Genomic DNA, 22,412 nt, shown 5'->3' on the forward strand with positions numbered 1-22,412 from the left:
TGATATGTGGAATCAATAAAAAACGTTAATTAAAAAAAAAATAATAATAAAAAAATATGTCAGGATAATCTTTTTTTTTATCTGTTTAAACATGAAAACCAAAAATAAATAAATAAATAAATAAATAAAAAATTCAAACAGTGAAAAAAAAGTTTTTTCAGGACAGACTTTTTTTGTATGGCTAATATTTTAAGTGTTTGTCTTTGTTTTTTTTTTTTTTGTTTTTTTAAAAATGGCTTTTTTTATACGTGCAACCAAGTGCAAAAGAAATTTCAGCATTTAATATAGAAATAAATTAAGTACATAATGTAATAAAACAATATAAAACTATATATTTAGCCAAGTGTAGTACAGCCATATTACATAGGCTATGAACTATAGTAATAAGTAATAAATACATAAATAAAAAAAATAAAAAATAAAAAATATGTCAAGATAATCTTTTTTTTATCTGTTAAAACATGAAAACCAAAAAAAAAAAAAAAAAAAAAAAATTCAAACAGTGAAAAAAAACTTTTTTCAGGACAGACTTTTTTTTGTAAGGCTAATTTATTTAAGTGTTTGTCTTTGTTTTGTTTGTTTTTAAAAAAAATATTTTTTCTTCATACGAGCAACCAAGTGAAAAAGAAATATCAGCAGAAAAAAAAAAGTTTGTCTGTTTAATATAGAAATAAATTGCAATTATAATATAGTACATAATATAATAAAACAATATAAAACTACTTATTTAGCAAAGTGTAGTACATTCATATTACATAGGCTATGAACTATGGTAATAAGTAATAAATAAATAAATAAATAAATAAACAAATAAATGTAAACACATGATGCAGTGTGTGAATAAGATGGTGCGTTCAAAGGGTTAACAGGAGGAGGCGCAGCAGCGGTCAGCTCGTCTGGGTGGAGTGAAGTTCAGACATGTACTATACAACAAATTAGCCCAGAGGACCGAGTGCTGCTGCATCATGTCTGAGTGAAAGTCTCAAAGGGATTATATATATATAAAAACAGCACACTTTTGTTTTTACAGTGACACAGACTAGAGAGAGCCGCTGTAAACACACCGAGCTGAGCTGAGATGAGTGATGTGAGTGAAGAGTCGCTGCTGGATTATTTCTACTCCAGCGGAGGAGGCGGCAGCTCAGGCAGGGTCAGAAATGCAGACATACTGAAGACATTTAAGCCCTTTATTGGCCACAGTGACATGCAGCTACGCGGTAAGTAGCCGCTCGTTGAACACATCCGACAGAAAATGGGGGGGAAACGTGTTGTACGTGTGTCAGTAAACTGCTCGGCATTCATATATTAAAAAAAAAAAAAACGACCGCGTGGTTCATATTTGGATTAATGTGATGTTTTTCCTCCAGTCTGCTTCAACAAAACGGGGTTTTTTTCTGTCCTCTTATTGTTCTCCGGTGAAAGCAGACATCTGGTTTGCATTAAAAGCTCCCTCCAAAGAGCTGCAGCTCCGGCAGGGATTGTGTCATTTCCTCCCCTCAGGCCAGTTGAAGCTGCCTGGTGACCGTTGATGACAGGGACTTGAACGCAACACCATCACCACAATATGTCACCATGCTGAGTCTCATGTTAAGACCCTGACTGACTGACCATGGTTTCTGAGACCATGTTACAGATTCACTCAGTGTTTGCTGTAAAAGATGTTTTTACTATGAGGCTCTGCTGCTTCCTCTCCACCCACCTACTGTACAGGATGCTTATATAATCCTCTTCTGAATCATAACAGATTCCTCTCATATTTGGCCTCTGAGATGACTGTTTTTTTGGTGTACCTAGCTAGCTACCTGGCTAACGCAGCCCTGTCATAAATCCTGTCCAACGCACTTTAAAACTCAACTATGTCAATTAATGTTGGTTAATCAGTTAGTTAATGAACAGAAACTCAGCTGACATATTTTAAATACAGATTGTTTCAGTCATTTTTTGTTGTTTTTGGGTGTTAGCGTTGTGTGCTCTTTTGCTAGCTACACCTAGCTAACGTAGACTAACAGCCCTGTAGACTAATAAATCCCTCCACTGACTCCTCACTTTTAAAATAAGAAATTTCACAAGTTTCAGTTGCAAAAGGAAAAGATAAATTCAAAAGTAATAAAACACAATATTGCTCAGCTTATACACCAAGGAGTTTTGTATGACAAATTGCTTCTGGTGGCTAATGTTAGCTAAAGATAGCTAGAGTGGCAACTAGTCAGTTAATCGGTTAGTTAATGAACAGAAACTCACTGGACAGATTTTAAATACAGAGTAATTAGCGTGATGTGCTCTTTTGCTAGCTACACCTAGCTAACATAGGCTAATAAATCCCTCCACTGACTTGTCAGTTACAAAAGGAAAAGTTAAATTCAAAAGCAATATAAACGATATTGCTCAGCTAATACACAAAGGCATTTTGCTGGTTTTAGTCTGGTGTTAACTAATTGCTTCTGGTGGCTAATGTTAGCTAAAGTTAGCCAGAGCTGCAACTAGTCGGTGAATCAGTTAGTTAACAAACAGAAACTCAATTTATAGATTTTGATAACAGTAATAGTTTCAGTCGTTTTTTGTTGTTTTGGGGTGTTAGCATGATTTGCTCTTTTGCTAGGTACACCTAGCAAACTAACGGCCCTGTAGGCTATTAATCCTTTCCACCGACTCGACTATGTCAATTTTAAAATAAGAATATAACTTAACATCTTGATGGTTGCCAGTTTTATTGATCCTACATAACATGACTATCTTTGGGTATCTTTTTTTAAAAATGTTTTTTCCATTAATCAGTTAATTGAGAAAAATTCATCAGACGAATCAATAATAACAAACATTGCTATTTGCAGCTCTAATGTTAGCAAACTTTTGATATTTCTGTGTCATTACTGAGCCACTTTGCTAACACTTGTATTACTCTCCCACCACAGTTTAACATGTCACAGATAACTAATTCAAAATCTGTTTTCTTCTTAGTTACACAGGAATATCTATCCAAAGTTTGCTAACATTAACTAACGTTAGCCACCGGATGCTGTGGTCACACCAGGAAAAGACTGTGGCTGAGTTTATTAGCTGAGCAATAAAGCATATTTTTACATTAAAAAAAGGAAAAATTCATAACAGGAAAATTGCGCAATGTCTTCCTGTGAAAAGAGCTGGACTGACAGGATTTATTGCATCACTGTTGTTGTAGCCCGTATTAGTTTTAGCTAGCTCTCCCTAGAAAAGACATGTCTCACTGACGTCTCTCAAAGATATCTACAGTTTGATGTTGCAATAATTTTGGCCCAGAAGACAAATATGAGTCTAATGCTTCATTATCCGTCCACTGAACCGTGTCTTTACCTTTGGCACCGCCTGAAACTCAAACATACTGTAACCTCCCTGAATGATTATCCAAAGTGACCTTGTGTCGCCGTTGCCAGCACGTTCTGTCCAGATGTCAGCGGTGCAGTTGTTGACAGAGGTTTTTAGAGATACTCTGCCATCTGACGAGGCCGTCCAATTAGAAAAAGTGCTTCCCACACCCATTTAAAGGTCTGTCGTAGCATGTGGTTGCAGATTGTCATGTCGTAATTGCGATGATAGTGTTTTAATCATAATTAAGTCCACATGCATGACTGGATGTGGACCTCTAATGGGGGTTTTTCATCAGATCGGGAAAAAACTGGGGCATGGTGGGAAGTGGAGGCGGCGTTGTGGAGGGAGGGGAGGGGGAGGCTTGGGTGCACATGTGTGTGTTGCTTGTTTGTGCAGACCTTTGGCTAATAAATAACCAAGCATGCACACTGTGTCAGTCGCTGGTGTGAGCGAGGAATGCTTTTGTTGAGACAGATGTAAGTGGCAGCTTCCCTTTGGATTTCCTGTTGTTGCGAGCTGTGCAACCATCTCAACGTCAGGAAAAGGAAGCACTTCGATTGTGTCCACACACACACACATACACACCTAGCAGCATGAATGAAATACCTTCGCCTGGAAAATGTGTGTTTTCTCATGTCCCTGATAATCAACAGGGGCAAATCTTAATCACACCGTCTGCACACGCCTGCATATCTCTGCTCGCCGGCGTAAACAAAAGGCCGATCGGCGTTATCTGATGTGCTGCTCAGCTGGAGTTTGTTTGGTTCCCACAGGAAACATTTACCCGAGGTCTTAAATGACTCGGGTTTCTGCCTGTGGGGGGGATGCGTTTGTGTGTCGGCTGGAGGGGAACTGGTTTTCCTCAGTTGTTTGCAGTTTCCACACATCTATAAGAAACATAAACAACGACGTTCAAGCTCCTCTTGGTTCCATTCTGTTTCTGTTGCCCTCGTAAAATATCAGCGCTCATCAGAGTGAATGCCACTTATTTTTCATCTTAGATGTTTTTGTTGTTGTTGGAACTGAATGTGAAGTATTTGAAGCTATATTTAGTTTTCAGTTTTTCACATCAGATGTTTTTCTTCTCTGCAGCTAAATACAGAGAGGAATTCAAGCTCATCATCGACCGGATCGCCGTGGTGAAGTCAGAGAATGTAAGTGAGCCGTTAAAATGTTTTTACCTTTTGTGGAAAAAGCTCAGAGGCTTAAACATACTTTAAGGTATGTGTATATGTAAAGGTTGTTTAACTGCTGGACACGAGACGTCTCCTGCTTCACTGAAAAGTCGAGTGTTTGTGCTCGGGGGGCTTCAAGTTTCCTCCTCAGTTGCATATTTGACCCTCACCGACCTCTTAAACAGTTGTAATGTCACAAAATCAGACAACTGACCGCAGAATAAAGCCTCACAGATAAACACAATAACCATCATTGGATGGAAACACAAATAAAAGTACACAACTCATCGCACTGTGGGTTTTTTCTTCTTCTCAATGGCGTATTGTGCTTTCTACTGTTTGTCACAGGGAGAGAAGTATCTCGTCCTGAAGAAGAAATACAGGCAAATGCTGCACGAGCGAGACGCCAAACACCCGGCGGCGGCAAACGTGGACGGACAGAGACGTTCGAGCCCGGCCAGAGCTCCGGCCACGGCGCAGTGGGACGCGCCGGACGCCTCGACGTCGCCTCCTCGACAGAAGGAGCAGCAGGATGAGCCGATGTCATGTGGAGAGCCAGACAGCACTGCGGAGGTGACTCAGCATCAGCACTGGGTGCTAAAAATGCATCTTGCTGACTCCGGTTTCACCCGACACACTGTTTACTCCTCGTGTGAATGACGCATTTATTTTCTAAACAAGGCCGTCTTTGTTGGCGCTCTGCCTTTTCTCTACGACCGTGTGTCAGCGTTCGATGACGGTCGTGTGGCTGTTACGTTCACACAGAGGGACACTGTGCAGCAGATGAAACGCTCTTTCTCCTGCGGCTAAGCTAAGTTAGCAGCTCTGAGAAGAAAGGGAAGGTCAAAGGGTCTTTATGTCTTTGCGTAAAGAGCGGAGCTGTTTACAAACTAATGTATAGAAGCACTTTACTGTTGTGAAAATAAACACTCTGTGCTGGTTTAATGCACAGTAATCCTCTGGAAGTACATCTACATATTGTTCCAGCAGTAAACTGAAGCATTTAATCATAGATTTTGAAAGATTAATGCATTTTGTGCCGCACACGACTTCAAACAGGCACTAAAGCAAACCGTTGTTCGTCTGCACCCAGATGGTGAAGTTAAGTGCAAGCAAAGCGCTAATGCTCATCTGTTAACCTCAGCCGCCACTCGACGCAGCTGAGCGTCGGGCCTGTTAGCACGCGGACAGTTTGAGTTTACAGCACATGATGCAACATCCAGCAAAAAGAGGGTTTACGCTTTAACACTTTACCGTAACTGCACGAAATATGATTTCATGACATGAAACTTGATATAAACTATTTTTTAAAATGCTGTCAAGGTAGAGTCTGAATACCGCTGCAACCCTTCACTGAACAAAGTAACAGCAGGGTTGTTTTTTTGCCCTCCTGCACACTGTTAATTAATAATTAATTGATAACACGTCTACAGCCACATCGCTCCGTTTCTGGCCAAACAAGGCTGAAACGATTAGCTGTTGTCAGTTTTCTCACGCCTCGGCCACAGCACATGACCTTCGAAGTCGTCAGGTCGCCGTCGTGTTCACACTTCACACCTTTCTGTCTCCCAATCTGAAAGTCTTGAAGGCGTTCTGGTTTGTGCACCACATGACTGTTTGGTGACACATTACAAGATCACACACACTTGAGACGTGACACAGGATCGACGCGGTCCAAACACTCCAGGTTGTCTGTGCGCTGACTCGCAGCAAATAAGCAAGGGAGAAAAAGAAGGATGACAGCGAGCAAGTAGCAGTAGCTGGTTCTTGAGTCGCCGACGGGTAATTTCTTCATGCATTCGGGTGAATTTCCATTTTTAATTGCGTTTCCCTGAACGTGCTCAGAGGAAGGACTCAACCTGGACACACACAAAGATTCATCAGTCGGTCGATCAAAGGAAAAATGTCAAACGTTTGCTGGCTCCAGTTTTGTAAATTCAAGGATTTGTTGCTTTATGTTAGTAAATGAAGAGTCGTTGGGTTTTGGGCTGTTGGTTGGACAAAAGAAGCCATTTAAAGAAATCATCGATTAATCGTGAAAACAACAGGCAGATAAACTGTTAGTCGCAGCCTTCATACTCTCACAGAGTCACTAAAAGGATACCCACCACTGTCTTGCCGGTCACTTGCTCACGCGTGGTTCCTTCTTCACCCACCAGGTGGTGCTAAGTAAATTACCTGGATTTGTTGACCTCCAGTATGTTGAATATGAGTAGGAGGAGAACCAGTTGGGGGGAGCAGGGTCGAGAATCTGCATTTAAATGACGCCCTGTGTTATTATGTTAAGCAGCAACATGTTGGAACTCATTAGAAAGATAATAATCATTCGTGCCCGTTAAAGAGATTGAGATTCATCCCAGTCATGCTTGATGACCTGCACGACAGACAGATGAAATATGTTGGAGTGTGTTAATTAAGCAGTCAGATTAAGTGTGTTTGCTTGAAGTGTGAGTCACATATGAGTCACCTGGCTGCTTCACAACACCTGAGGCTGGAAGCTTTGCTGTTATTCTCCTTGATAGGAAATATTAAAGTTGAGTCAGCTGGAGAGCGTCGTCCTTACGTTGGGTCTTAGTTTGTAGTTTTATCCCTCACAGACAAGAATATCTGTGATCAGCTTAAATATCCAGTTTACAATTAGAGCCCCACATGTACTGTTAATATATGTTAGCACAATAAATTGCAGTACATCATTTCCAAAGATAATTTGAGGGAAATTTGAGCTGAGTTGAACATAATTAATATATATTTTACATTTAGCAGATGCTTTCGTCCAAAGCGACTTACAGTAATTAATACACTGATGGCGGTGGCTGCCTCAGGAGCAGTTTTTTTGGGGTTCAGTTTCTTGCCCAAGGAGACTTTAACATGCAGACCAGGGGAATTGAACCAGTGACCTTGTGATTACAAGACGCTGGCTCTACCCCTGAGCCACAGCCTCCCATTTACATGTAGAGAATATAAAAGAGTTTTTGTTGCTAACATGCTGAACTTTATTTCACTAAAAGTAATCTCGGATGTTTTTTATGAGGCGCTTCCTCCATCATTTAAATGGGATGAAGGAAAAAGTTTAAGATGGCCGAACAGTTTGACAGAGCGTGCTGTAGATTCTTGTTTAATTACCCAACATCATCATCAGCTCACTCGATCTTATTGTGTAAAGAACAAGAGGAGAATCCAACAAATTAAATATCATTAGTGTCCCTTTTTTCTACCAGCGGTCAGCTCACTTTGAAAACTCTCGTCAGATTAGTTGTTTTTACGTACAGTTTGTCTTCACTCGGCTTTTACCCCGCCGTGTCTAACACGAGACAAAACATCTGGACTGTAGCGATTAATCGCCAGTTAATTGATATAATGGTAAACTGTTGCAAACCATTGTTTTGTATCATTGCTGCTCAGATAAAACCTTGAGCTGTGGAAAATCATGCGATGATTCCAGACTGGACGAATAACTTCAGATGAATCGATCGTGAAAAATAATATCTGCGGCCCAAACGCTACTAAAATAAAGTGCTGGGAGAGGGTCTGAGTTGTTGTCACGTCTCACTCTTTCCTTTCAGGCCCAACAATGTTTCCCTCTGCGTGTTATTACTGCTCTCCACCAAAAAAGTGCTGGAGTGGAATCGGCTGGATAAATACAGTCCCTCCACTTTTCATGTTCGGCAGGCTGACGGGTGACAGTCTGTGCAAGAGGCATGAAAGGACCGAATGTTTTAACATCATGTCTCCGTGTGATCTGAGAACAATTTGCAGGCAGCTTCTCCTCAAAAGAGGCAAGAAAAAAAACCCCTCTCCCCTCTAAACCCCACATAAATCAGCCAGAGTGACACTTTTACGCACTGCCAGAGGAGTTTTTCTCTCAAACGGTGACAAAAACACACACCCCCCGACTGTAGGCGTGTTGTTTTTTGGCTAATTGTTAATTGGATTGTTATTCATTACCCCCGAAGTGTGAAAACGCCACCTCTGTCGCGCTGTCTCATTACCCCTCTATCTGTCTGACACCCTTTTGGTCAGCTGGAAAACATCACAGCAGTGTGACCGGGTGTGTGTGTGAAACTGGATGTATGAGCGTGTGTGTGTGTCTGTCTGTGTGTACCCTGTGATGCTGCATCATGCTGTGCGACCATGCTGTTATGGCTGCAGTTAACTTGTGTCGCAGCCTTTTTGTCACCGCTGAGTAATAGTCACCTGTTTTTTCTGTCTTTCAGTCCGAGTCAGAGCAGGACGAGGAGGGTACGGGCAGCATGGGCTCCGCTGCTGTCGCTGTAAGTCCTTTTCTTATTGTTTTCTTATTGATTAACGAACGCTTGGAGGCTTTATTTAACATTAGATCTTCAGAAATACACACCCACTCTGGTGTCAGTCCCTGTTCCCTTAAACCATTAACAGAAGTAAAAGTGTGAACTGTGTGCAGTGTGATCGTGGGCGTCTCCCACAACGTGTCAGTTGGCAGTGACTCAGTCGTTTGTAGGAAATGGATTAGTGGTTTTGTAGCATCAGCATTATCAAAGGAGCCCACAACAGGATGTGGACAGTAGGATGTGTGTGTGTGTGTGTGTCCACATCTGAGCTCCACCTCCCCCCCTTTTCTGTAATAGCTGGATCCAATAGAGAAGGAATGGATCTACTCTGCTGCCGGTGCTCGAGTGCCTGACCTCTCTCAGCTGCTCAGACAGGACCCCACGCTGGCAAACAAGAAGGTAGCGCCGCCCCCTCTGCTCCTCCTCCTAAAGGATGATTCTGTATTAATTCAAATGTTTTCTTTTTATGTTATTGTCTTCGGACATCTGTCGTCAGGAGTCGAGGAATTTGTAGAGATATTGCTACCGCACAGTCTGATGGGGGCAAGAAACACGAGCAGCCAAACGATCAAACCAAGGCCAACGCCGGGACAGTATTGTATCGAAGTTAGACATTCCAGTACCGTGACAGCACTGATCCAGGACCACAGTTTAACATGATGACACACACAGAAACACACAGACTCTCAATGTGAAAACATTACTGTCGGCGCTGGTACCAGCAGCCTCACGCTAAAGTTAATCTTCATTAAAAATCAACATAACAATAAATTAAATTACCTCAAGTCCACAAATATACAGTTATCTGTTGACTAATGTGTGTCAGGATTTAACTAACGTCTGTCACACCACAACTTGACCAAATTAATTCTGACTTTTCCCCCACTTTTTCAAGCTTTTGTAATAAATCCTCTTTATTGACTAAATGAATAAACAAACTGTTGGTTGTAGAAAGCAAAAGTTGAAAGAAAAGAAGCTGTTTTAGTGAGGAAAGTTGAAAGGACTGACTAAATATAAACACTGAACAGTTACAGAACCAGTCATGATGTTTGTTTACAGTAACTTCAGGGTAGAAAACCTGTGCATCTCGTGCATATTTGATACTTTGAATTATCATTAATAACATTTTCACTTTAGGTCCGAGGCCCAGTTTACCTGTAGAGCCACAGACTTAAGTAAAACAACAGCTTGAATTTATCTGGAAGTAGCAGTTAGTCTGAGATGTTACTGTTTTTAAAAATGCTAGCAAAGCATCACAGTATATAGAAAAAGCTCAGCAGAAACATCAGAGTGGTTGCACCCCCGTGTTGAACTTTATATTTTTAAAACATCACAGTTACAGCATCACAGGGACATTTTCTCCAATAACACCCTGAAATGAAGACAAGAAGAAAACACTTTGGTCATTCTTGAGGAAATGCTTTATTCATAATGCAAACCTTCAGTTTATTTACACAAACCGTGAGTGAAGTCTGTTAAACGCCTCTTTTTCAGTGACTTCATGAACAGATTCACGTCATCCACACAATTAATTAGTTTGAGCAGAATTTCAGCTATGTTAAAGAAAAGAATGAATGATCTACTTACTGATTACAATTACAGTTTATAACATCTAGATTATAGTACCAGATTGGACCCGTGCACTGGAAGAGAAACACCACAGCACACATGCATAAATACAAATATTCGACACAGATGTAGAGCACAGAGAAGTTTACGTTTGACTTCAGGCACATAATAATGATCAGTGACAGCCTCCATGGCCGAACGCTGTCCCCTTTAAACGACTTCCGTTTATTCCTGTTTACAGAACTCAGCAGTGTTGTCTGTGTTCAGAGGATAAAAACCAGCATAGAGCGGCTGAGTGAATGTGGTCTGGACTCTGTGGAGGAGGGTCATGGTTTCACGGACGCTGTAGAAGGACAGAATACCTGCCCTGTGATCGAGATACACTCCTACTGTGGAGGACCGAGGACCTGAGACAGAAGTGTTGACGTAGTTGTGCCAAAAGACATACCAGGTGTTGGAACATCTTAATGCCCAGGATTTATCGTTGTGACCAAATTTACATTGAAATCTCCTCCCTGCTCGGCTGATGTTCTTGTATGCGACCGCAATATCGACTTTTCCTCGCCACTTCACCTCCCAGTAACAACGTCCTGTCAGACTCTCTCTACTCAGGACCTGACATTGCAGAGTGAATCTGTCTGGGTGACTAGAATAGGACTGTTCTTCCTCCATTGTTGTTGCTTTTCTGTTCTCCTCCGATAACAACAGATATGTGCTTGCTGTGTTTGGATCCAGTGTAAGTTCACGCCAGTATTTTAAGAATTCAGCTCTGGTCTCGGGCTCCGGTTGTGGCAGTAAAACATCCACTTCAGTCACTGTCAGTGAGATGTTTGTCCATGTCTCCCTCAGAACGTCCTGTAGTTTATCTCTGACCTCCGTCACAGCCGCCGTCACATCCTCAAAGTACCGCAGAGGACGGTCATTGAAGCTGAATGAGTCTGCAGATTCACTGAGTGCTGACTGCGAGGGGTAGTTGTGTAGAAACTGGTTGTGATCCTCTGTGTGCGAGAGCTGCTCTAGCTCAGCGTCTTTGCTCTTCAGCTCAGCGATCTCCTGCTTCAGCTTCTCCTGAAGCTCTTTGACTCGACTCACTTCAGTTTTCTGCTGCGATCTCACCTGCTGCTTCACATCAGAGCGTCTTTTCTCCATGAGACGGATCAGCTCGGTGAAGATCTTCTCACTGTCCTCCACTGTTTGATCAGCAGAGCGATTGATGGCCTCCACCTCCTGTTGAAGCACCTTCACATCTTTCTCTCTGTCCTGGATTCTCTGCTGGATGTCTTGGCGACTCACCGCGAGCTCTCTCTGCCTCACGGTCCTTTCTGCTGCAGCTGACACTGTGTCGTGGCCTTCATGTTCATCCAGGGGGCAAATATAGCAGATACACTGCTGATCAGTACGGCAGAACATCTTCATCACCTCCTCATGATGAGGGCAGATGTTCTCCTGGAGGTGTTCGGACGGTTCCACCAGCTTATGTTTGGATAACGATGCTGCTTCATAATGAGGCTGGAGGTGTTTCTCACAGTAAGAGACCAGACATTGCACACAGGACTTGAGTGCTTTCAGTTTTCTCCCAGTGCAGAAATCACAGGCTACATCTTCAGGTCCAGCATAGCAGTGATCAGCAGGAGCAGCTTGGAGTCCAGTCTTCTTCAGCTCCTCCACTAAAACTGCTAACATGGTGTTTTTCATCAGGACCGGTCTCGGCATGTAGGTCTGCCGACACTGAGGGCAGCTGTAGATTTTCTTCTCATCCTCTTTATCCCAGTGGGTATTAATACAGTTCATGCAGTAGCTGTGTCCACAGGGAATAGTCACCGGATCCTTCAGTACATCCAGACAGATCGAACAAGAAATAGTCTCCCGGTCCAGCTGAACTCCTTTCTGCGCCATCTCGCCTCTACGACTGTCAACGACTGTCGACTGCAGCTACTATCTGAGTTTTACTTTCGTATAACTGAAACCAGTTTAAGCTCTGATCCAGCATGTCTCTGCAGGTCTTGGCTCTGGTGCTCTTCCACCATGTCAGTCACAACAATCTTCAAACTGTAGATCTGGAGGGGAGGGATCAAGGAAAAAGAAATATACAGAGTGGAGCTTGCTCTGTTTGACAGCAGGAAGAGAAGGGAGGGGTAAAAAGCTGATGAATCATGATGGGAAGAGGAGCTGTGTTTCTGTCTGTCTCTCTGCAGAGCATGTGAGATGAAGGTAGAAGGGAGCGGTAGAACAAGAGCAGAGTATCATTCATGTAACTACATCATCTAATCTACGAATGTGTTTACATGACATGCTGTAGCTGCTTTAGTCCAGGACACAAGGTCAAGCTAGAATGCGAGCTGAATGGATTTGGTCAAATAGGTGACTTAATGGGATCTTTTATTGTGCATGTTGGTAATAACAAAATTATCATTAAGAATGTGTCCGATGTCTTTTGTAAACATGGAGATTATTGAACGACGGCTGACCTGCGAGGTGACAGACAGAATCAGCCAAAGTGAGGCTAATTCTCAGCAGCCTGATTAGCTTGTCGTCTCGTATTGTAAGGAGACAATGAGTGATATTATGTCTTAAACTTTAAACTGTTTAGTTGTGATAAAGTATGAGTTGTGTCTCTTTCAAACAGGAGACAAATTATATCAATAAAACATTTATTTTTATAAAAAATTTTAAACACAAATTGACAAAAAGCATTTTTACCGCAGGGCTAAGGAACAAAGAAGCCTTTGAGCAACTACATTTCAACTGGAGGAAACAGACTAAATTTACTAAATTCCTACTGTAGCTTCAAGCACCCCAAAAAGTCCCTACTCCAGGGTTTGGTACTTTCCAATGTTCAGGAACTTTTGGGTTGGAGTTTGCAGGACAGGATACTGCTGTTTGGTTAACAACTTGTGTACCGCTTTATTCACAAAATAAGAAAGTATTTTGTACCTCCTGTTGTTTACTGACATTAAAAACACAGTGATATTGTTGACTACTTAAGAAAGAGCAAGATAGATACAGAGAGGGTGCGACTGAGAGTAGGGAGGCGGGTCTGGAGTTTATTAAGTCTCCATTTGATCTGGATTCTCTGGAGTCCAAACATTAGTGTCACGTCACAGTCAGAACAAAGAACAACATGATATTCAGTCTGTTTTTGCTTCTTGAAAAGCAAGTTTGCCTTCAGGTTTTTCTTTCATGTCATGGCCGTTTCTTCACGCAAATAGGGACGTACAAAAGGGACTTTCAAGCTCCAAGTTAAGTTCGTTTGGGTCCACAGTTTCTTGCCCCGTTCGACTTTGTTGTTATAGCGCTGTTGCCCCTGATCAATTTGGTGGTTGCAGTGTTATCAAAACAAACTTAATAACCAAAGCCATCAAAATATGACCTTAGTCGTTGGGGCGCTGTGTGAAAATAAAAATAAAACAGAATGTGATCATTTGCTGATCCTTTTTGACATATACTCTGATGAAAACACTACAAATATAATATTTTTAATGTTTCACCTGCAGCAGCTACAGTTAGCAGTTATGATACGCTGCCCCCTATTTGTTTGGAGTATGAATTCTACATATTGCATCTTTAAACTGTTTTCGGTGAACACAGCTTGTTTGCAAATGATTGCGTTCCTTTTTATTTGTGTTTTACACAGCGTCTCCACTTTTTGTAATGGGGGATATACCAAAGAATTATCCTTTAATGTAACAGAAATACAAAGTGAACTAAATTAACTGTTTCATGTGGTTGGATACACGGTTTCACTAATATACGCCTTTGTGTTTTGTTTCGTTTTTGTCTGGTCGAACCAGGACTTCACCTCGGTGAGTATTTGATGTGGCACCTTGCAGACTGTATGTAGCGTGTTGCATGTTGTAAAGTAGCTGTATTTATTATCAACTCACAATCTTGTGTTGGATGTTTTTTTATAGAGCTCAACGGTGACTATTGCCTATTTTCTGAATGGCACTGGTTCCAGAATTGAATTTCCAATTAATTCCCCCGAATGATGTTTCAGAAAATTCAGATGTATAAAGAGTTTTAAGTCTGAAATGATCCAAACAACTACGAGATTAATCGAGACCGTAATACACTCGATTCAGAGCAAAAAACTTTGGAAAAAGGGGAAAAAAGCAAAAGTACAAGACATGACTTTATTGTGATGTTCTCTACTTAGGCCACTTTTCCTCCTATCTAAAAAAATGCAGCATGTCAGAGAGGGAATCATGGTCACTCTGTGGTAAACGTAACGTTAATGATCCCATCGTGGTAGCATTTTCGTGGGTGTTGTGAACATTTTCATGGTAACCGTGAGCTGCACCAACCAGAGATGTCACTACTACAGTGTAGGATTGTGGGTAGTGCAGTAATTCTCCATGACACCGCGAATAAAACATGTTTTCCTTAAAAGAAGGTTGATATTATACAGACTTATGAGCAAGAGCATATACCATCATTTCACGATCTCAAATCTCGTTGTAAGTCTGTCTTGGATGGTTACGACTTTATGGATAATAATCAACACCTTCGATCCAGAAAAAATCCAGACTTTCACTTCTGGAACGCCACCGTTGAGCTCTATTATTACATGATTTTTGTCTGACTTTCAATATTTTTTTCATTTATACACCGACTGTGACCACGACCGTCCTCCTCAGGGGGTAAGTTTCATCGTTCATACATCTGTCAGCACCTTGTGTGTAATAACTGAACACGTAGGTTTCTGCAGCCTGTTGAAATTAAAGTTCAGCGACAAATTGCATTAAAACCGACCCAAAATTCAGCTCCGCGTTTCTTGATCTTTCATCTGTGACACAAACCTCCTCGCTCTCAGACCTGCGCTTCTGCTTGTGTAACTTTCACAAGCTCATTCTGCTGAGATTTTCCCCTTAATAGTATTCTGTGAACCCTGTGTTAAAACATCCAGATCATGCATTTCAAAGGTCCACTATCAAAAGGATTATGAAAGATAGCTTTTTAGCTCCTGTGCCCCCCTGACAACCCAAATCCTTTTATTTGTCTCCCTGTGCGCTTAAGAGATTTGAGCTCATGTTTGTTGTCCCTCCCCTGTGTCACAGTTCTCACACTGTCCTGTGGCCACGGCGGACCACCTTCTAAGAGTAGCCCTAAGCCTCTGCCATCCCCACCCGGACAAGATAGCATGGCCGCCATTGAAGTGTAGGGAGATGTGGAGGGGAGATTAAGGAGAGTCTTAATGCCCCACAAAGACTTCACCCACTTAAAGATAATCTGAAAGTAATAGAGCAGGCTGGGATTAATTGTAGAACAATGCAGGTTGTGTCCCTGGGAAGGTGCTAAGTCCCCCTCAGGCCTCTTTGATGTTCCCTTTAGCCCCTCAGCCTTTCCCTGTTCAGCAGAGATGGATGCCTTTACACAGATAACGTACAGAGATACAGAACAAAAGTCACAAGACTCATGAGAACCGAGTGTTTAGAAGAAAGAGTTATTATATCTGATCTGCATTCGTCATGTCCCGACTTTGCTCGACAGAGGTTACGTTAAGTGCATCAAATACCAGGCTCTAAATCACATGTTTGAGCAGGACTGAAGGGATTACTCTTCATCCTGGGAGGACTTAAGTGTTTCCTGTTCTGACCAAATGTTTGTTAGGATCAGGTGGTTTTTTTAAAGATATGCACTTCAAGCAGAGGTTTAAACACCCAGATCTCACCTGAGTCACTACAAAGGCTCTGTTCAGACCTGGTGTTGACATCCATCCCGAGCGATACCGTCACACGTGGACAGCTCTGAGTACAGGTGTGGATGCACCGAGTACACACTGAGGACACGTTTGAGATGTGATCACTCAGACCACGTTCAGAGGTGGTCTGGGCTCGTGTGACCACATTGTTTTAGCAGTATGTACACGATGTGTCCTGAGCCACAATGAAGGACCGCCTACTCAACTGATGTCCTCCACGAAGCAAGAAGTAGAAGCCACAACAACAGGCAGCAGTTAGAAGTAGATGTTTGTGAACACAGTCTAATTATTCAACTGGTTGTTGCAATATCCCCAGACTCCCTTAACAAATCGTGCAATTTTGAGTGTTGTTGCATGAGGATAAATGTAAAAGTAACTTTGCGAAATGGCCATGGCAAATTCTAAATCATTCATGCCTTATTGTAAATTCAGCATTTAATGCAACACATTAAGTTGTTTCCTTCCTTGTAAAAAATGTCAGTTTGTCGCAGTAACACTGTACCAGCCTGTGTGCTTCTGAGACTAAAGTCCTGCTGTTTGATGACACAGTTAACGGTAACAATGTAGCTTTCTTTTTTTGTCGCCCGTGGAAAAAGTCCCCAGTCTTCCTTATAACATCTCACAACTTTGTAAGTTGTAAGAGTTGAAAGAAACTTTTATGGGCTGTGAAACCCTGTCAGTGACAAACTCTGTCAGCAGCAGATGTTTGGAAACACACTGTCCATTTCAACTGATCTAATTATTGAACTAGGAACTGCAATATTCCCAGACTGCCTTTAAAATTTGAGAGTTGTTGAGTGAGGAGAAACTTAAAAAATCCTTCTGTGTCTAAGGTGCACGTTACTTGCCAACATTTAGCAGATGTTTTAGCACCGTTGCAACTGATTTACACTAAACTTATAAAAGGAAGATGAGATTTTATTGAACGTAAACACGCAAATTGTACCAATACAGTAAACATTAGCCAATGTTGGCAACTTCTTTGACAACCGTTGAGAAAGTCCCCAGACTCCTTTGAAAAAATGTAACAATTTTGTGAGTTGTTGAGTAAGAAGAAACTATAATCATTGTGTAACTCCGTCTATGATGAATTCTTTATTATTTGGGCCTCCTTGTAAATTCGGCAAATGTTACACATGAAGATATTTCTTTCTCTGAGTGTCCCGGTGACGTACTTCTTTATTTGCAAAGTGAGATCTGATCACAGGTGGTCACTTGAAACGCATGTGGAGGCACATCCTAATGCCCAGGTGTGAACCGATGGACTTCGAGCTGTCCACTTGTGATCGGATAACTCACGACAGATGACGAACACCAGGTCTGATCAGTCTCTTTTTTCTCTCCCTGCTCTGCTCGTGACGTGGGCCTCTGTTCCTGCTGTGACGGACTTCCTCTGCCACACAGTTTGTAAGTACATCATTAGCCCATCACTCCTACTCTGTCTTCCTCCACATCAAGTGTCAGGCACACTGGCCATTGTGTCTCCTGTTGATCCGAGTCCTCTTTAGCCACCACTTCCCTCACTGGAGGGGCGCGTGGCGGCGACAGAGCCGTCCCTGAGTGATTGGACAGGTGTGGGGGGTGGAGGGCACCCCAGTGGGCAGGAACAGAAACGAGAGGCGCAGGAAGGGAAGACGCTGCATCCTGTTCGGCCTCGTCCATCACCCGTGCCCACTGGGAGAGCCGCCGAGCCGCCTGTCAAACATCCCTTCGGCCAATCCGTCTTCAGATGTGACAGGGGACGGACAAAAGAGACGGAGCGACTTGAGCCAGACAGCATCTATCACAATCTGTCTGCCAGACGCTCGACACAGAGAGGTGTAGCTACGCATCGCTCCCAAAGTCCCTTCAGTGGGTACAAGCAGACATTTTTCTCCTGCTAGCTGCTGGACAGGCTCGTCGTGCTACGATTAGCACAATTAGCGTCATAGCCTCTAAACACAAAAGGACCTGTGTCCTGTTCAAGCAGTGTGTTCGACTTTGTGCCTCTCGCGTGTTATCGTCACATTCAAGTGACAGAGCTGAAGTGACCCATGACGTAGTTTAACAACACTTACAGCTGTTCTGAAGACTTTCATAACATGTTACAAAATATTCTGCCCGTCACAAGACAAAAAAAAGACATTTTAGACCTAGCTACGACTTTATTTCCTCAGCCAGTTATCTGGAAATGAAAATATGAGCCTATTTTTTGTATGATAATAAACAATATCAACAAATATAACTGATAGTAATAGTTCATATTTTAGTTCACATTGAACAAACAGAAAGGACACACAGTAAGTGATTTCTTGAAGACAGCTTTGTTTGGACTCGGGGAATATGTTTGAATAGGTTGAATAGGTTTTGAGTTTCCCAGTGCTGAAGTCTGGAGTTTAAGACATTGACAAACATATTTTTTATTAAGAGCATTATTTGAGGATGGTGTGAATCTGTTTACAAATGTTATGGATGTTTACTTTTTCCATAATGCGCCATTCTTCATATATCAGGACTTGAGAAATTCCCTGTTCTGCCGATGCACTCCCACAAATAAATTTTATTATTGTAAAAGTTAAATAAAACTGTCTAGAGCTTAAAAAAAGAAAAAAGAAGCAGTTATCATCTCGTCTAATCAGGCACGGACAAGTTTCTTTCTGAAGTTAACGTTAGAAAAAGACATAAAACAACAGAAACTGAGGTTATAAGGTTTTCATTAGGTCATTCTGAAATGGTTACTGTTTGATTTACCGTGTTAAGGGTCACACTAAGAAGAGGTGGATGTGGTTTACTCAGCCGACATCTGCACCTCCACTCTGCTTTCACCTGTTGATAGCCCGTAATTACGCAGCTTAAAGTGTGTAAGAGATCACAGCTCTGGTCCAACAGGTGGATGTGGTTTGCATGTGGACATGTGTGGGTGTATCTCTGAGAGTTGTGTCGCGGGGGCCCCGTGTTTTCCTCCTTGACGTGCGCTGACAGTAGTGCGCTGATGTCTGGGTGGGTCTCCACTCTGCAGGTCACACTAACATCATCAATCTTCCCCCTGGTGACAGGCGGCCGGGCCCCCCAACTGTGGGCACAGTGCTGTGTTGTTTTGTAATTAGGCTCTGTTAGATGGCAGGAAACCATCTCTCCATCCCTCCTTCTCACCAATCCCTCCATCCGTCCACTCCCCTCTGTGCGCAGCTGGCTCTCTGCCCTCTCACAGAGCCAACGAGAGGCCGCCCCGCTCTGCTCAGACGACTTGTAATGATGCTGCAGTAATTATCACGCCTGACAATAGTCCACGAGAACGTTATGAATAACTCTCGGTTTCCCTGCTGCACACAGACGGCTCTGCACTGGGCTGCTAAACACGGCAGCGAGGACATGGCCGCTCTGGTGGTGAAGGCCGGTGCTGACGTCAACACCAAATCAGTGAGTGATGTTTTCATTTGTATACAGGGGTTTCAAAAGGGGCACTCCAGCTGTTTAGTGCTGCACATCAATAAGTTACAGGGATTTACACAAGACAGGGAAATGATCAAAATTCAAGCAGCAAAATGCCAAGATATCCTCAGTTTCCTTAAAATGCTGGATCCTACATTTCCCATAATGCAACTCAACAGCATCTTTCATATAGAGCCCTGATGTCTGAGCTAGACTCTTTTTTCAGTAGCTTCTGTAACTCAGTGAGGATTTCATTCATCCGTCTTTCTGAAAAAAAAGCAGGAAAACAAAGCATGTTCCTGTTGTTTGATTCCTTCAAGACAATCGGCTGCACTACAGCAGCTGCTATGGAAGTTAGCTCACCTGCTAAAGCGTACACCCAATGTACAAAAAGGCTGAGTCTTAAGCAGCAGCCAGGATTGGATTCCAACCCGCGGCCTTTTACCGTCATCCCTTCTCTCTCTTGCCCTTTCCTGTCATAATCTCCAGCTGTCCCTGTCACAATAAAAGCTGGAAAAAGCTGACAAAAATAATTAAGGGTTACACATGCTCAGAACTGACTAGGTACTGACTTGGAGGCTAGTGACAATGTTACGGTGGTTACTTTTTACTTGAGTCTTTCTTCAATACTCAGCGCCAAGTGGACGATGTTTGAGCGCTGCTTAAACGGAGACAAACAGGACAATATCACAACTTACCTAACTTCAATGCGTGACGTAGCATCGTGCAGGAATAGGGCATAAATTATCACCGGGCGTCATGTTTCCATCGCTGCCAATCGAAGCTGGAGCCAGTAAACACCTGTGACTACTGCAGAGGTCATTTGACACTAAATACTAGATATAATTGTGTCCTTTACTCGTGAAGACAAAAACCAGATGTTAGTTTGTGAAAAGGAAAAATTAATTTCAAAGATCTGGTGTCTCATCCTAACTCAAGCTAACCCTGATGGCAGCACCTGGGTTACTTTAGTGCTCGTCATGATGACTGAACTTTACTTCAGTGGAGTGCCCCTTTATTTCTACAGTTCAGTGCAGTTTTCTGTGTTGAGCACAATCACTGCTGTATTAATGCTTTTCTTCTTCCTTGCAGCATGTGAGTATCGAGGTTTTAATCCAGAAGTGACGGGTACGTACAGTGACTTGTTTGATGTGAGCGGACAACTACAACATGGCTGCTGGTTTCTTCTTCTGTGCCCCTCAGTGACGTAATGTTCCCGAAATGATCTGTATGAAAAATCCAGCTGTGCAAATGAATTACAGCAGCACGTGTTGTCGGGCTGCAGGAGCTAATAAATCATGTCATGTCATGTTAATTGTTTCCCAAAACAGTGCGTCTATGTGCAAGCATGCACCACTTGAGAACTATGCAATTTCGGGAGAATTACCAGGCAATTATGTTTTTACCATTATCTTGTGTTTCCATAACCTTTTGCTAATTTGTATGTTTTTTTCATGCTGTTGTCGTTGGCTGCGTTCGGGCCTGGGAAAACTCTAGGGGGTAGGTACTAAACCCTTCCAGCTCTTTGCCACAAAGTAAAAAATGTCAGTTTTAAACTGCTTGATGTGTCAGAGGAGTGAGTGTTGAGGGTGCATCACTGTGTCCATTAAAGATAGAAAAACCCAGAACTTCAGAATAAAAGTTTTGGACTTTCTTTCTACATGTTTTCCTCTTGTTTTTGTTCTGCAGGGATACACACCTTTACACATCGCTGCGTTACACGGTCATCGGCATATTCTAGACCTGCTCGTAGGAACATATGGTAAAAAACTGCTTTTATTTAACCTGTTGGTGCCTTGATTTAATGTAAAATACAGGATCTGAAGTGCAGTCAATCAGTGCAAGAGTGACAGCAGGTTTCAATCTGAACGTGGGAGGTTTAGTTTACCTTTGGATCATGACTTGTTTCTCAAAGCTTTAGGTGTCAGTGAAGAAGCTTAAATACTGCTCCCCTCATGACAAGTCTCAAGTCTTCACAGATGTAATTTTTCTCTTATCAGGGGCCAAAGAAAACTTGAGGGACTACAGCGGCCGTCTTGCCCTCCATTATCTGAACATCAAGGAACCAGAGGGTCAAGAGGAGGACTGCGAGCTGCGTGAGTTGCTCACACTTACTCAATATACGCATATACTATACTGTTATTTTTAATGACGCAGATTGAATATACTGCAGGCGGCATAACGCACATTCAGCGCTACCGGCTACTGAAAACATCAATCAAATCAATGACAAGTCCCTCCCAGCCATTAGTTTTCATGAAAACTCCACTGATCCCAGATCGAACACTGCAGCCCACAAGGTAGCTTTGTTTATCGTGACTTTCCAGTATCAATGAACTTTTGCTTTCATGTGATCCATCCCAGCCTTTCAAGTCACTCAGGCCAGAGAGCGGAACAGGAACAGGAAGTTGGCGTCGTTGTTTCAGTCCAAGAAGAAGTGGGGCTCAGCGGAGGAGCTGGCTCCGATAGAGGAGGAGAGGGCGGCGTCGCATCAGCTCGCCCTTCCTGCGTTCAGACCCAGAAAATTCTCCCGCTGAGGAGAAACAGACGCCGCTCTCCTACACTCACACATCCACCTTACACTCACATATATTTACACACATAATGTTAACCTACAGTACATGTATATACAAAGGAAGTGTTAACATGTGTATATATTTTGCACATATTGAAACCCGTGCTGTTGATACCTACTTTTACTGACACAATCACATATGTTGATGCACCTGAACCGCTCGATGCTTTAACACTGACGGACGTGTTGTTGATACGCGTGCTGTCAATATTCATGCTTACCACAGAGTATTTCCTGAAGCCTTTAAACTTCAATGAATGTTGCTAAATGTTACTTATGCCTTACAGTTTCAAATGAGCTCAGGCCACATCGCCTTTGAACAACTCTGC

The 22,412-nt window shown here is 42.5% G+C and overlaps 2 protein-coding genes across 2 annotated transcripts; one reads left to right on the forward strand and one right to left on the reverse strand.

Annotated features, from left to right (window-relative positions):
- Window positions 1-886: 886 nt before the first annotated feature.
- Window positions 887-22,356, forward strand: LOC311264717 (uncharacterized protein). Its single transcript, XM_084365808.1, has 9 exons — window positions 887-1,217; window positions 4,438-4,499; window positions 4,869-5,093; window positions 8,735-8,791; window positions 9,125-9,226; window positions 19,410-19,496; window positions 21,198-21,270; window positions 21,509-21,604; window positions 21,873-22,356. The coding sequence occupies exons 1-9, from the start codon at window positions 1,079-1,081 to the stop codon at window positions 22,043-22,045; spliced, it is 1,014 nt and encodes a 337-aa protein (XP_084221934.1). The 5' UTR covers window positions 887-1,078; the 3' UTR covers window positions 22,046-22,356.
- Window positions 10,183-12,852, reverse strand: LOC311265712 (tripartite motif-containing protein 16-like). The gene has a single exon (XM_084367660.1). It carries the CDS (start codon window positions 12,290-12,292, stop codon window positions 10,622-10,624), a length of 1,671 nt encoding a protein of 556 aa, XP_084223786.1. The 5' UTR covers window positions 12,293-12,852; the 3' UTR covers window positions 10,183-10,621.
- Window positions 22,357-22,412: the final 56 nt, after the last annotated feature.

Source organism: Pagrus pagrus, assembly GCF_965226575.1.
Source record: "Pagrus pagrus genome assembly, chromosome: 11".
Classification (NCBI taxonomy): domain Eukaryota; kingdom Metazoa; phylum Chordata; class Actinopteri; order Spariformes; family Sparidae; genus Pagrus; species Pagrus pagrus.

Coding starts and splice junctions, on each gene's coding strand:
- LOC311265712 (XM_084367660.1), bottom strand. CDS start 12,292: ATGGCGCAGAAAGGAGTTCAGCTGGACCGGGAGACTATTTCTTGTTCG.
- LOC311264717 (XM_084365808.1), top strand. CDS start 1,079: ATGAGTGATGTGAGTGAAGAGTCGCTGCTGGATTATTTCTACTCCAGC. Junction 1,218..4,437: donor CAGTGACATGCAGCTACGCG/GTAAGTAGCCGC, acceptor TCTTCTCTGCAG/CTAAATACAGAGAGGAATTC. Junction 19,497..21,197: donor CTGACGTCAACACCAAATCA/GTGAGTGATGTT, acceptor TTTGTTCTGCAG/GGATACACACCTTTACACAT.